Source organism: Cupressus sempervirens, chromosome 9, assembly GCF_028749045.1.
Source record: "Cupressus sempervirens isolate cs-2001-9-10 chromosome 9, ASM2874904v1, whole genome shotgun sequence".
Lineage (NCBI taxonomy): Eukaryota > Viridiplantae > Streptophyta > Pinopsida > Cupressales > Cupressaceae > Cupressus > Cupressus sempervirens.
Genome location: NC_143126.1, coordinates 39,314,662 through 39,331,262, shown reverse-complemented (window position 1 = coordinate 39,331,262; position 16,601 = coordinate 39,314,662). Strand labels below are relative to the sequence as shown.

At 36.3% G+C, this 16,601-nt stretch overlaps 1 protein-coding gene across 4 annotated transcripts in view; it reads right to left on the bottom strand.

Annotated features, from left to right (window-relative positions):
* The window catches only part of DCL4 (dicer-like 4), a 337,223-nt gene that overhangs the window by 268,744 nt on the left and 51,878 nt on the right, over nucleotides 1-16,601 (bottom strand). For all 4 annotated transcript variants that reach the window (XR_016355843.1, XR_016355845.1, XR_016355844.1 and 1 more), the window contains exons 6-9: nucleotides 13,270-13,334; nucleotides 12,954-13,097; nucleotides 12,679-12,834; nucleotides 3,750-3,876 (exon numbers count right to left, since the gene is read on the bottom strand). Coding sequence is in view for 1 of the 4 variants with exons in the window: in XM_089798919.1 (XP_089655045.1) it covers nucleotides 3,750-3,876; nucleotides 12,679-12,834; nucleotides 12,954-13,097; nucleotides 13,270-13,334 (492 nt within the window). In the remaining 3 variants the exon portion in view is untranslated. The remainder of the gene's footprint in view (nucleotides 1-3,749; nucleotides 3,877-12,678; nucleotides 12,835-12,953; nucleotides 13,098-13,269; nucleotides 13,335-16,601) is intronic.

Sequence of the window (16,601 nt, the reverse complement as noted above, 5' to 3'; positions counted from 1 at the left end):
CCCGCGCTGTTCTCTACACCCGCGTTGTTTTCTGCTTTCGCACTGTTTTCAACACCCGCGCTGTTTGGTGAAGAAGAGGGTTCGTCAACCGAAACTGTTCATTCTGGAAGTATATCTCAGACGAAGAGGTCACCCCACGCTCGTGCTCCGTCGGCACTCCGAGCCGTGCGAGTCGATCTCCTTCCGTCAGGATTCTCTTCCCGTGGCGTATGCAGGTTCAGAAACTCCTCCCTCGCTTCTTCCACCAACTCAAGCCGTTGTCGAGTCTCCCTCAACAATCCTTCCGCGCTCTTGTTTCCGTCGGCAATTTTTTGAAATTTCCTTCGACGCTCTGTCTGTTGAGCCAGAATTAAATTTTCCTACACAACACGTATGTCATCTTTTTCTTTCAGCTTATTCTTATCTTTTTTCAACTGATTTGGCATTTAATTCATATCCACCTGCCTGCGTACCAGGTCCATCAGGCAACGGCGCCAAATGTTTACCACAGATTAATTAAGAAACGCACGCAGACAATGAATACGAACACAAACAACAAATAGCAAAACTCTTATTATTATTCACATATGCCCACAGTACATTATGCTTCGATGGTAAGATATGATCTGATGAATACAATGCTTCCCAAAAGGGTTATAAATACTTTCCAAAGAACTTTCCCGAAAGAGTCCGTCAGCCAGATACATTATGTCCGTTACAAACTATTTAACCGTCGGCTACATAACAAGAACTTTTCCGAAGGGACCCATCGGCTGATACACAATTTCCTTTCCGAAAGGGACCCGTCGGCTGATACACAATTTCCTTTCCGAAGGGACCCATCAGCTGATACACAATTTCTTCCCGACGACAAATACTAGATGCAACAAATAAGGGAGTCAGCGTCAACATGTTCATCAAAGAAAAGAATTGGAGCTTGCCTTTGGTTATTGCAATTCTTCCCAAGGAGCCATACAAGTTTGATAAAACTTATAATGTATTTAATAACAGTTCTAGTTACTTTTCAAAAACCAAGATTGGAGTAATACTATTTTCCTCAAAAATCCGATGTAATGAGTTGGGGGATGAAGAGGATTACCAATTCATTATATCAAATCAACTTCTCTTCTGATTGAATATTGTTTATGTTTTCTACCCTAGGATAATAATCATTTGGCAAGGAATGACAAGAATTGCCAATTCATATTATCAAATTAATTTCTGTTCAGATTGAACTATGTTCATCATTTCTACCCTAGAACAAAAAACCTTCAGTGAGGAATGGAATCAACAATGTAAACCCTCCTATTAATGCATATTTTGCTAATCAGTTGTACAGTTCTTTAGAACTTTAGTTAATTTGGTTGTGGAATTTACTTAACATATTTCACAGTGGTTTATATTTTTTATAAGTTGTTTGTGTGTGTGTGAAGTTCTAGACTTCACAGTGGAGATATCTTGTCATGCTGGTTGTACCTGAGATATTTCAGAATTTTGCTAGTTTGTGTATTGTATTTTTACATATTAATGCCAGCTGTAACTTTTGGTACTAGCCACACCTATCCAAAGAACTGAATTACAGCATTATAGGTTTGCTTGCCCTTTTCAAAAGTAGTAATTACAAATTTAGTATGAAATTGAAGCTATCATACTGATTGTTGCATCTAATTGCAGCCTTATAAACCTTAAAGGGGTTAAAACTATTTTATGTTCTGCTACAGCCTTTGAATAAACTTTCACTGTTTTATCTGACGCGATTCCGTGGACACTCTTTGGTGCTTCCACTGCTGGCTGTTGTCTTATTGTATGTTTTTTAGTCCATTAGACCCGCGTGGTCTCTTGCTGGACATTAATAAATTTATCTTAATGCAGCCATAGTGTTGAAGATTGTAGCTGCAATAAAGATCTTTATCTCTGTTTTAGAAATATAATCATTATAACTGTTATGGTCATCTTCAACTGAAGAAGACACTTGTGATAATAATGGAGATAACATTAAATATAGACATGTGTCATGCGTCATGCATAGAGACATGCATTTGGAATATGAAGAGACTTGTGTTGGGAAATTGAAGAGACTTCAGTTGTGATGTGAAGTCTCTCTATTCGTTGTATATTGTATCAAGAAAAAAGCATTGTACACTTGAACATTTTCTTTATCAATAAAGGGGATATTTTTGTGATGCGGCTAGGTTTTTCCTTCAACTGGAAGGGTTTTCCCACAATAATCTTGTCTCTCTTGTATCAATTTTTGCTCTTCCTTATTGCTGTTTATCTTTATTTCTGGGCAAAACTTAACATACTGCTAGGAGGAATCATAACTTAAAACCGTGCTAAACTACTGTTTTACAGCCTGCTAATCACTTCTAAGTACAGCCATACAAGTCTTATCTTGAGGCAATTCCTTGTATGACCTGCTTACAATATTTTATGAACTTCATCACAGCCATACTAATACTAAGCGTAAGCACTTGTTAAAAATCCACTAAACTACTGTTTGACAGCCTGCTAATCACTTCTAATTGCAGCCATACAAATTGGAATATGCAGTAAATATTTAATCCCGCCTCTAATAGCAAATTTATATGATATTTATAATTTCTGGTACTTATTTCCATGATATTTCTGCATTTACAATTCATTATTCCAGATCAATGAAATAATATTTTAATTATAATTTTCTATAGCATTTACTGCCAATATTAATGACTTTGATAATGTGGATCTCTAGATGGCTCTGCTGCCGTGACATTAAATATGCATTTACTTCCCAATATTAAAATCACTGTTGTTAATTTGTGTGGTTAGCATATGTATTTCATCTCAAAGCTTTAAAACTGAAACTAGTTTCAATTACTTTTCATTGTCAATTATAATCCGGAAGGCCTACCACCAAGATAAGTGTTTTATTGCTTGTGAATTTTGCAAAGAATGCAATATTGAGTTCTATAGCTTGCCATCAACAAATATTTCACCAAAATACCAGTCTAGCCCTTTCTTTGCATGCTCTAACCTTGCCCATGTCAGGATCTTGGTCATCAAAGGCGTTAAGGCTTATGCAATGTCCATTTAAAAATTACAAAAAAGAAAAGATTAATTAAAGGAATTACAATGAGTCTTAAATTTGACTTCAAATGAGAGAATGAGTAAATTGCAGTTTAAAATATTAGTCAACATATAGAAAATTGTATGCATACAACGCTACATACAAAACATAATTTTGTCCTGTACTCTAATTACAGTCAAAGTTTTCAGAGTAACATTTAAGTGTAAAATTCCAAATCTTATGCGACTTCTACAGTTTGTTTTAGTTGCAGTTACACGGGAGATTCCCCTTCTTACTTGAAAAAAGGTTTATCCTTGTATGATGCTCTATTTGTGCTGTCCCAGAATGACAAATTTAAACACCAAGACAATCAATAATTCAAGCAATGAATTTAGAATTATGACCTTTGACTTCCGTTGCCCAAGAATATGTTACAAAAAAATGCTATGATAATCTTTATATCTATCAATTACGCAAACATTATGATAATTGTAAGCTTGAGCTTATAATGTTTGCAATAATACTTCTTATAGTTTCCTATAATTAAAGTATCGATTTATACCCACTATAGGTGCAATAAAAGCCAGCAAATGTCTAATAGCGTAACATAATTACTTCATACTTTACATAACATATTTGAGAAACTAAATGAAACTGTCATAAAACATGGGAAACAAAATTAATTAACATAATTTAAATAAACTTATAGCACAAGTGATCCTACCTTCCATAAAAAAAGAATTGAAAATTGAAACAACATCCCGTAAAAAGGATTTACGAGTATCACTCTCAATAATATCTTCATTTGCATCGGCATTATCTGTTGTCTCAAGAAGAAGAATTTTAACAGCCTGACAATAAAAGGTATAACAATAAATGAAAACCTTAGCTCATCAATCATTAACTCTATAATAAAAAATGATCACAACTAGGAAATTCAAACAATCATTTTAGATTCATAGACACTTATATCATTATTCAACAATTTCAGATATTTAGCAAGGTAGGGAAATAACAAGCACAAGATAACAATTGTCTCACCGAGGATCATTGAACATTAACAGACACTCACTTCTTGATTAAAAAAGAAAATATTACAATTTATATAATATTTATACAAAATCATAATGTTGGAAAAGTGAAAACATGTAATTTAATAGAAGGCACTTTAATGCATATATGCTTGCATATATTATTGAACACGGAAATTGCATCAGTCGTCGTATTTTACATTGTAAGTCAGTTTTCAGATGTGTTGTTATTGCTTCATTATGCCTATGCCTAAAAGACGTAATCTAACATTTTGTCCAGTACAATTTAAGTCATTACATTATATCCAATAATCCTTCGAGGACTAGAGACAACTCAAAACTTTGTCCAGAAATCTAAGAATAATTATTGTGCCAAGAGTTTTTTCACTAGACCAGTACCTTGTTCCTAAGATGTACAAGTAGTAGAAGGAAATGTCATCAATGTCAATTCATTGTCAAACGTAATGATAATGAACTTTAGAGACCCTTATCAAATTTTCACCAGATTTTGCACCTTTTCCCAGTGATTGTTTGGTCAACTTTTTGCATACATGTCAAAGTGGGTGGTTACTTTTCGTAGAGTTCCTGATGCTTTGAATAATGATAATATTACACATTACAAGGTAACACAGATCATTCATTACTAACACAACAACAGTTTGCACACTCTAAAAGATGTAATAACATCAATATTTCATATATCAATATTGCAATATAAGTTCAAATTACAAATGTTAACACTAATAATTTCTTACCTCGGGAATAGCTACGATCAACCTTTTGGTAGCAGCACTAGCAATGTCAAGAACCTTTACGTCCCCACATTGACTAATCAAACAGTAAATGAACCTGAATCAGCCCTTTTTTTCACACATTTTACTGTTTAAACAGTCACATAACCACTTGGAAACCCCATGTCCAACTACAAGGGAGCCCTACTGGCATAAGGTGTTTACTGTTCCAACCTCAAACTAAAAAAAGGCACCCTGCACTACAAATTTTAAATGCACGGCCCTTCCTATATTCGAATGCCTCACTAACTTGGTTATTAGTGTTAGAAAACATGGATCGGTTTCTGCAAATGTAATTACACTGCCATGGTTATTGGTATGTTCCAAATGCAAATCCCAATCTCTTATAAATATAAGAGTGGGAGACATGTCTCTATGATTAATCATTATTATTTAACAATATAAATCACAATATAACATATATATATATATATATATATATATATATTGTATCTTATGATTAAATCTATCCGATTGTAGCTATAATCTTAACACTCCCTCTTAGCTAGGAAGGATTTGTTATGGAACACATTATGCTCTCAAGTATATGTAGAGATATCAAATCAGAATGATATTCAATTCACTATGAGGCTAAATTTCTCACCTTTCATAACACACAATTGAAACAATTTTCATAACTTTAATATAAGCTTATACACCACCTTAACTATGGTCTATAATAGAACTATGTCATGGTGTCCGGCAAGATCCGGCCCAAAGAACCATAACACTTGGTTATCATGGTGTCTAGCAAAATCCGGCCCAAAGAACTATGATGGTTATCATGGTGTCTGGCAAAATCCGACCCAAAGAACTATGATAACACTTGCTCCTAGAAATCCAACACATTTAGGTGCTACAAGTTAATGTACCGTATCTAAGAGATAGGACAAACTATTGATAAGGTTGTCACCTTACAATGGTTACCTTCAGTTGATACGTTCGTTATCATGACTTCCAACACTCTGGGACAACATAATGAAGTTTGTCATGATAATAGGCTTACCATTTATAAGATCGTCACCTTACAATGGTTACCTTTTGTTTATATATGTCAATAACCACATAACTAAGACCCTCAAATCCCGATGTCAACTCACGAGGGTCATGATGGTGAATTGACCAAGCTAGCTACAGGAACCTGCTAAAAATGGGAATATTATAGTCCTCCCTCCCTAAGATTGCTTGTCCCCACGCAATCCCAAAAAAAAGAACATCATAGTCCACCCGGATCCCAAGGGTAGAACTGTGTACTATCCCTGCAATGTACAACCATCTCCTGTAGCACCAATACCCAACTAATGGACATCAACATCAGAATCATCTAAAAACTAACCCTAGGTGCTGAGTGAGGCAACAACTCATTGGAACTCAACCCAACTAAAATACCAACTTTGTCCACACTTGAGTCCACATCAAACTGACACTCACACCTAACTGCACTCTGGAGATGGTAACAACCATAGGTACCTGAAACACTACCACCAACTCCAACCTCTGCGAAACTATCCTAGGTGTGTAGATACTACAAGGGATCTAACTTGTTGTTGTCAATCCCATCTGCAAAAGATGGTGCTAACCCATCCCATGATGGATAGTATGAAACTGGGGCCAACCCACACCGACGTGAAACCAAATTCTCTACTGATGGGTCAAAAGAAAAGTGATGAGCATTCCTCATAGTGTAATGACGATAAAAAATCCCAATCTCTATCAAGGGCTCATCAATATCAAACTAGGAATCAGGAGACAGCTGCAATCTCCAACTCCGAACTACTAGTCGAGCGGGATCTTGGTCAATCCTCTCATCAAAGCCAACCATGAAATCCCTGTGGGGAAGCATAGTAGGCAGGGTCTCTACACTCTTTCCCACCAACCTCCAAATAGCACGAGAGCCTCGGATGAGAGTACCCTCAAACAATCTGTATGAATCCTCCCGCACATCCGAACTTCCCAAACGATATTTCATGAAAGCCTGTGTAGTAGAGATTATATGTGGAAGCATCAACCTGCTCCCCTGCGACCCATAATTGATCCCTCCGAAAATGTGGCACTGCCAACTGTCCAATGCTATCAACTGTATGAGATGAAGAGATAGATTTGCTTCCAACAGAAAGAAGCAAATCATCACGAGACTTTGACTCCACTGATACAGTCACGTCATCTATACCTACTGCACCCATATCCTGGACATGTGTCAACCACATCATCACATCCTCATCCCCAAACGTTTCACCACCAACCACAATATGTAACTGAACAGGGTCTGGGGGTTGGTGTCGATTGTACTCGCTCTAACTCTGTGGTAACCTCATCCAACTATGACTGTGACTCCTGAAGAGCCAACAAAGTATAATGAAGAGAGTCCACAGTCACCTCAAGCTCTTGGGTGAGCTCAGCTACCTCCTCTTTCCCTAACACCGTCTCATAACAGGTGCTACCCTACTCCAAAAGGTAATCCTTGTCAACAACTAACTGAGAGTAACTATGCTTCAAGATCCTAATAGCCTCTCGAAGCATATGAACCTCTGCTAGGGAAAGACTACCATCACCTTACTCATCTAACACAGGAACACCCCAACCAGATGTAGCTAGCATCTGACGAATAGCATTATAATGCTCAAGAGCTGAAGAAATGTAACTATCACTCACCTTTAGCTGACAAGTCACATGATGCCTCTATAACCGCTGACTCCTATGCAAGTTCCTTGTCTTAGTAACTACATTGTGATAGGAAATTGAATCAAAACTACCCACCACAAGATTGCTCATGCATGTGCTATTGTCCACGCACAACTTTACATCCGAAATACAACTACTATGTACCACAATCAACTCCTCATCTGAAGAAATGGAAGCCCTCACAATATCAATCTTCTCGGATGTCTCAGCTTCCACCTCAATAGTAAGATCCTGTAAACATCGACTCTGGGACTCATCCAAAACCTCCTCAGAGTCATCACCCAATATCTGACAAGGGGTATTATACCTAGTGCAAGTCACAGCATCATCCAACAACTCATCAGAGGTGTCCATACTATTTGCATCCCCACCACCTAACAAAGCCTGAACTATCACCACCTGACTCTGCACACATGACTCTATGGTAGACTGTGAATCAATAACGCTAGAGCATGACCCCACGTCTACTAACTCCATTGTAACACCCAAATCACCATCATCACAGTTGGGTGACTCCATACATGCATTGGTCCCACTTGAGGAAGCAGTTGCCTCTTGTACTGGAGCAACACTATGACAACTCACATACAAATCTCCAATAATAATCCCCCCCTCGAGAGAACCAGAAGTATCACTCGTAACAACTGCATTGACCATATTTGTACTAACTACAGCAACAACTCTGGGAGCCTCAACCTCCTGAAGCTCAATGCCACTATCCTTCGCCGTCACCAACACAACCACATGTCCCTGTGAAATAAGTACATCATCAATACTGTAGATAGGACTAGCAAGTGTCGTACTAAATATAGGTACATCTACATCATAGTCACCTGTCGGGGAAAACTCAAGCTTCCTTGCCTGCAATCTCAATGTCAAACTGAAAGTCGCCTGATCCAATTTCAATATGGTGTTCACAGTCTACCCTTACAAATACTGCCCAAAAACTAATATAGAAATCATGCCAAATACATGAACCCTTGACATTCAAGCTATAAATCCAACACACTAATTTTGATGCAAATTGAACAAACTGGGATATCCAAAATTACCACATTTTTCAGCACCAAACTCCAATTTGCAGACTAAACCCTCACCCAACAATACAAATAACTGAAAACGAATTAAAACTAAATTCTTCATCAAGCTAGTCACTTCTTAGCCACAGTAGACACAGTATGAGACGTCTCTTCAATTAAGATTGAAAATAAAATCAATACCACTTTACCTCAAAAGTGGATTGATGCACAAACTCAGTCTCAAACCCTTATACTTCAACAAGGGCACATAAAATCATAACTTCAGGAAATGTTACAAAGACGACAAGCCAAAATAAGATAATCAAATGATCGAATGCTTTTCTCATCAAATGTCCTCATATTTATGATCTCCAAATGGCACCAATTTCCCAAAAGAACTCCACTTACACAACATTAAAATATAATAAAGTGTCATTGATATAATTTATTAATTGATTTTGGCTCCAAAAATGACCTTTTCCACCATAACTTAATATTTTGACATGCAAGGCCACTATTTCTTGTTCCAACAATTTAAAAAATTTCGTTGCGATTCCAACGAGCTATGATACTAAGGTGACCAACCAACAACACCAACAAAATAGCAACCTTGGCGTATTTAGATGAATAATTATTATTATTCACCCATCTTGCGAAAACAACAAAATTATAAATGAATTTTGTGTTCGATGAAGTTATAACTAGTTCGGGTTATTATAGTGGTATTAGAGTAGTTTCCTACCATCCTTGGGGGGGCTCAAGTTATTCTAATTTCAAATTTGTTGCTGCATTTGGAGTGACCAGCACTCTAGCATTTTCTAGCCATGGACAGACATAGGACCACTAGTATTTCTAGAAGTTGGTGGAGTAATGAGGAAGTTAACGTGAAAATAAATGCTTTGTAGGAGGGCATGGAGAAACTTAAGCTTCATCAACAGAGGTTGGTGGATAGCTTGTCGGATCCAGAGACAATTGAGAGGGCAATGAGGTATATGGTTTCCGCCTTTAGAAGGCCGACATCAAGGTTGCAGGGAAGGAAGCATGAGTTTTCCTCGACGGGTGTCTATAATGCAAATGTACCTATATTTAGTACAACACCTGCTAGTCCTATCTGCAATGTTGATGATGGACTTATTTCACAAGGACATGTGGTTGTGTCAGTGGCAGCAGAAGATAGTGGCACTAAGCTTCAACAGGTTGAGGCTCTCAAAGTTTTTGTTCTAGTTAGTGCAAAGATAGTGGATCCAGTTGTTACCACTGATGCTTCTGGCTCTCCCGAGGAGGGAGTTGTTATTAGAGATTTATATGTCAACTATCATAGTGTTGCTCCATTACAGGAGGCAGTTGCTATTAGCATGAATGTTGATGATACTACTTTTGGGGAGTATCCTAAGCATTAGAAAGTATTAACATGTTGCATTCATGACTGTGTTCATCATTGATGTCAACATAGCAGTAAGTCTGTAAAGACTGGCAAAGTAGCAGATAGAGATATTAGTTGTACGGACAATTTTTTAATTGTCTGGTGATGCACGGTCATGGATATGTTAAGCACAGTGTCCTGATGACGTGGTTCAATGCACAGCACATAAGTCGAAGACATACGGAAGTTGTACCTAATTTACAAAGAACAGTACAAAAACAGAGTATTAAGAAAGCAATTCCTGATGTTTGTTCACTATCTGACATCTGAGATGCAATGAAGAGATGCACAGTCAACCAATGACAGAGGACAATCTATTGGTGACGTCAGCAAGTGCACACGCCCTAGTATCGCACTTGTGAAGTTTTATATAGACTATGAGCCGACAGTGCTATTGTAATTTTAATTAATTAATTATCTTATTATAATTGATTGGGAAAGCCTCGAGGCCAACTCAAGGAATTATTTTGAAGATATTGTATAAAGGAAAGATGTTTTCATTATTTGTAACATATTGTGATCGTTGTATGAAGTGCAAAATGCGAAAAGGAGCAGAGTGTTTACCGAATACGAGTAAGGGATCCAAGGGATTATTGGATGCGAGTTTTGTGATCTGGTTAGAAGATCAAGAGCAGAGGTCCAGTTGACAAGACAAAGATAGAGGTAGGAAGTACTATTCATTTCTATTATTCTGCAAGGAATAATACAGAGATCATTTGGACAGTGGGTTCATTGGTCTTAACCTTGAAGTTGTTTGGGCAGTGGGTCTAGTTGTCTTCCACAACTCCTACCAGGGTTGGAATCTCCTAACAAGGATTCAAAGTCTCCTAAAAGGGACTCATATGTACTGAATGTATTCATAGACTCCTAACAGGATCCATCCTCTAAAAAGGAATATTTATATTAGTACATCATCTTGTGGGTACCATCCCCACCGGAGTTTTCCCTCTAATCAAGGGTTTCCCTAGTTAACATATCTAGTGTTATTGTGTATGGGTATCTTGTTGTGGTTTCTGATTATATTGCTCATATGGTTAAGTTTGTTTAAGGTTGATAATTGTGATAATAGTTGGGCTTGATAGCTACAAGTTTGACCCCTGGCAATATCTACACACCCAGGACAGTTTGGCAGAGGTTGGAGTTGGCGGTAGTGTTTCAAGTACCTATTGTTGTTACCATCTCAATAGTGTAATTGGGTGTGAGTGTCAATTTGATGAGGACTCAGGTGTGGACAGAGTTAGTATTTCAGTTGGGTTGAGTTCTGATGAGTTGTTGCCTTCATCAGCACCTACAGTCAGTTTTCAAATGATTTTGATGTTGATGTTCATTATTTGGATGTTGGTGCTACAGGAGTCACTTGTGCACAACAAGGGTAGTACGGAAATCTACCTATGGGATCCAGGTGGATTGTGATGTTCATTTTGCTCCAGAATTGCTTGGGGACAAGCAACCTTTTGGAGGCAGGACTGTAATGTCCCCATTTTTATCATGTTCCTGAAGTTGGCCAAGTCAGTTCACCATCGCAACCCTCATGAGCTGACAATGGAATTTGAGGGTCTCAATTGTGTGGTTATAGGCTTTCCAACAACCTATCGTATGTTTTGGCTTCGTTTGAAAAACTTATTGCTTATAGTAAGTCAACATGTTGGTTTCGATGAGCTCAATTGGGTTAGAGGAGTTGGGTGATACTCTCAATTTTTATTTCGGGCTTCCAGTTTAAGCTCCAAAAATCTTGGAGGGAGCATCTATTTATAGTAAGTCACCCTGTCAAGTTCATTCATCATCTTTCATCGTCAGGATCACTTTGGTGTTGTAGATTTTGATTATGATGCTTCGTCAACTGATTTCACAAGACAGGTGAATTATTATTATTATTCATCTAAATACAATGAGATTGCTATTTTTGTTGGTGTTCTTTGTTGGTCACCTCAGTATCATAGCTCGTTGGAACTACGACAAAAAGTTTTAAATTGTGGGAACAAGAAACAGTGGCCTTACATGTCATATTATTAAGTTATGGGTGAAAAGGTCATTTTCGAAGCCAAAAGCAATTAATAAATTAGATTATAATGACACTTTATTATATTTTAATGTTGTGTGTGGGAAGCTTCTTAAGTGGAGTTCATTTGGGAAACTTTGTGCCATTTGGAGATTATAAATATGTGCCCATTTGATGAGTAAAGCATCATATTATTTGTTTATCTCTTTGCTGTTTGTCTTTGTGACAAGTTTGACCCCTTGCACCAAATATCCTAAACCTAGACACGTCAAACCAAAAATATCATTGAAAAGCAATGTAACAACAGAAGCCTATAAAGACAAGACCACGAATTAAAGAAAAGTATGCTAAATGACCAATTTAATGACAACTTACTATTTATTGCATTCTTTGAAAAGAGAACAAACTCCGTCTAAAATTAGTTAATATGCATAAGTAGACACTTTTCCGGTGCTAATTATTAAAAGATGAATTGAAAGATTTTTTTTTATATTATATTCCTCAAAGCCTTCAAGAACAGTACTAAATTTATGTGAATGACCATGTGCGTGAACAAATTTAATTGGAAATTGTGCCACCTAATGAGAAGCTGAGAATATATCTGAACATGCCACAACTAAGGAACAGCAATACATATGACTGCTACAAGAAAATTCAATTGGTGTAATATAAAGCCGAAGTTAACATTTAAAAGTAGAAATGTCGCACTTGTTTTGCACCCCAAAGGCCAAGTTCACTCAAACAGTACATCACTTCAAGATATAACTTGCTGATGCTTTTAGTCTTTTTTCCAGTTCCATTAAAATCATGTTTGAGAGTCTCCGCATTTTCCTCTGTGCAACAACTAAAGACCTGAGAAATATGCTGTATTCATAGATCAAATGAAATTAGAATGTCATAACAACATGCAGAAAACCCGATATAACAAAGAAATAATGAAGCAAATAACACAAAAATATCAGTTTCAATAACAATTTGAGTACCTGGGCTCTGCATTTATCAAGTTTGTTCCTGCATGATGTAATGGACCCATTATCCATATGATTTGTATTATCATAATAACAGACCATCATTTCCGGCGAAGGCACAAGGGATTCAATCTCTGCCCTGTCCCCAACCGTGTATACCTGCATCAACCCTTATCACAGATATCATAATGGACGAAATAATCTACCTGTAGTAAACAAGGTCACAATATAAATTGTAAAACTATATAACTTGAACACAATTACACAAATGATGATTGTCATGCAAAGTTCCACAACAATTTTCTGTAAGCTCAGAATCAAATATTATCACCTTTGCCTCTAATAACTGCTCCAAAGTGTTTATGCCTTTGGCATACTCAAGCTGATTAGACCCACCTACATGAGATAGAGAATTTACAAGTTAAATCAGTATCCAAACAAAGAAATTTACTACTAATTTGAAATAAAAAGATCAAAAGGACAATTTGTAGATTTGTTCCTTTCATTTATTTATTAAATGAATATCTACATTTTTGTCTTCAAAAAAAAAAAATCAGAACAGAGATAATAAGCAAAGAGCTTCAAAGGTGGAAGATCTATTACCATAGATAACTAAAGGATTTTATGTTAAACAAATGAAACTGAAAGAAGAAATTAAATTGGCAAAAAGAAACAAAAGTATTGATACAGAAGAGTTCAAGAAGAATAAATACAATGTAGGTTGATTCAAGTAGAGTATCATGGTATTGGTATACTGCAGGACAAAAACCTTGTTACATCCCAATTTTTGACCTAGCTTGAAATATAGACGTTGAGGTTCACATGAAGTCAGTTGGCAGTTTAATTTGATATAATCTGGCGAAATGGTAAGATAGTTAGTCGTTATGATTTCAAGTGAAGATGACATGCTAGTTATTCGTTAATCGCGAATTCATGGAGTTAAGATGAAAGGTTAACTGTTATGATTATTTATGATTAAATAATATATAAATTAATTTCGAAGAATTTCCTTGCAAGAAGCATGTCGAAGGGGTGAAAGCATTGTCAGAAAAGAATTAGGCAGGGCATCACCATCACTGGGCAGATGGGTAAAGGACCTAGACAGAATACGTTTGTGGGACTTGCATGAGTTGTTTAATAATTTAATTAAAATAATTGGATAAAATATTAAACATATCTTAAAGGATTTCAATTTATCTTTCATTATGTTATTTAGATAATAATTTGTATTCATGCATTTAATATAAAATGTTACAATAATTTAAATAAGTGATGTAATAATAATAATGTTTGGTTTATAATATTTGAATTATAATTTCTTACTTTTAATCAATTTAATATTTGACTATTTGAACCTTTTAATTATCTTTTCTCCTAATTTTCCTTCTTTTTAACAAATTCATTTTTGTTTGGCATTTGAATGGCTTCTTGTAACTGATAGTAGTCGAAGAGCCAAACCTCCTTTTTAATAGTCCGTTTGATTGTATTTTAATATATCTCTTACCTATGTGCAACCCGTAACTCGTCTTTGTCCATACTTTTTCCTTGCTAACAGAGGCTCTCAAATTATCGAAGATTGATTTCAATTTATATTTCTGCTTAATCATCCTTCCACGGAACTCTCTGCTACCAGTTTCTCTCGTATATCAGAGTTTCAAACCCAATTAATATACTACTCTTACCGTCTTTCCTTCACACTTTGCCACGGGTCTCAAATTATGAACTGGGATCATGCCCAAAGCGCAAGCCATTCGGAATTGAATTTACTAAGAAATAATAATGGAGGCTTTCCGTGACTAGTCCAGAAAGAAGGAGACGACTCTGTTTTTAAAGATGCTACAGGGGTGACCATTCAGCTAGAGCACATTTTTTTTTGAATTTCTCAATCAAATCCACCAGGTTCCTCTTCAATAGTTTTTGTTTGAAGTCTTTACCAGTCTGAAATAATCGATATGGATAAGAGTAGATTCCATTGTCACTTAAATTTAGTTCTAAGCTTAAGACTTTGAGATAGATATGAATGAAAGTTAGTATTCAGTCAAGCCTCGAATTGCATGAGTTTGCTAAAGAGATTAATGTATTTGGAAACACAACAATTAAATCTGAGTCTTCCTCAAACATAACGTTTAAAAGGTAACCTTTGGAACTGAAGCTTGATGGGAGACAGTAAAGTAGAGATGCAATCATTAACTTTTGTTGAAAAAACTCAGCCAGGGATAACGGATATGATCATCCACAGCTCAAATAATGTTTTGGAACGTTTTTGGTAAGAATTGTCTTATTGGACATCCATTATTATTTCTATATGTGTCCATTGGTGCTCAGTTTATATTTATCCTTCCAAGTTAATGCATGTTATATACAGTCTGAATAAATTATGCTGATAGATGTTTTAATATAGCTTTTTAGTTTGCTGATAGAGATCTAAACATAGCTTCTTAGATGAAATCCTTAGGGTCTGATAATCATGTCACCTGGTGATTGTTAATTGGTAGAATTTTCACAGATATGATTAAGGAAGATAGTGATAGCCATAATTTAAAGATCCTGCTGAATTTATTTCTCATCTATCTTTTATTCATCATACTGAAATGTTAATATTATCATGAATTCATCAACAATGATGCCATCAATGATGAAGAGGTGGACTTTAAGAGAAATCAATTATTAATATTTAAATAAATAATTATCAATTCTGAAATCTCTAAAGATCATAATCATGTAACCACAGAAGGTGAAATAATGGATGTAAGTAATCAACTTGAATAAATGATAGAGCCGTCTACCTGAGACTCATCCAGCTATGTAGCCTAAAAGATGGGTGACAAGGTGTAAGAAAGGGAATCTTCAATAATATGAATTGGAATCAATTATGACATTTTAATAATTATCATATAATATGAATCAATTAACAGTTCATGAATATTCTTGTTATTGTGGTCTCCTGAAGCCAAGTCGTGGGGAGAGAGTTTATACCAAGAAGCCCAGTGAATAGCAAGATGACTCCCGTCAAATTCTGGGTAGGGAGGGCCTTTCTCATTAGAGATCGCGTGGGGACATATTAAGGTCCAAGGTTGGGTGGTTAAGCCCCTGACAATGTTTCACCTCTCTCAAGATGTCGGATATGCGTCAAACAGAGATAAACCAAGCAATCAATTATTTACCAAAAAAACATCTTATCATTTTTATTTACGAAGAGGTAAGGTTGAATTGAGTTAAATTCATTGATATCATCATTTTACACTTGGATTGATTTTGTGAAATTGTTTTCATTTATATGAATAATGAATATAAGTATTTATCTAAACTTGAGAAACTGTCACAAATAAGTAATCGGAAGGAAAAGAAAACCAAAGCCCTAAATGAATTGGGTGACAACTGGAATCTTAAATGATACAGTCATATTGGAAGCCCTAGTTGAATTCGTGGTCATGGAAGCCCTAAATTGAATCCGTGGTCGCGGAAGCCCTAAATTGAATCCGTGGTCTCGGAAGCCCTAAATTGAATCCGTGGTCGCGGAAGCCCTAAATTGAATCCGTGGTCTCGGAAGCCCTAAATTGAATCCGTGGTCTCAGAAGCCCTAAATGGATTCGTGGTAATGGAAGCCCTAAGTGAGATAGCAGTTTCAGAAGCCCTAAATGAACCAAAGGTAAACAATGCCCT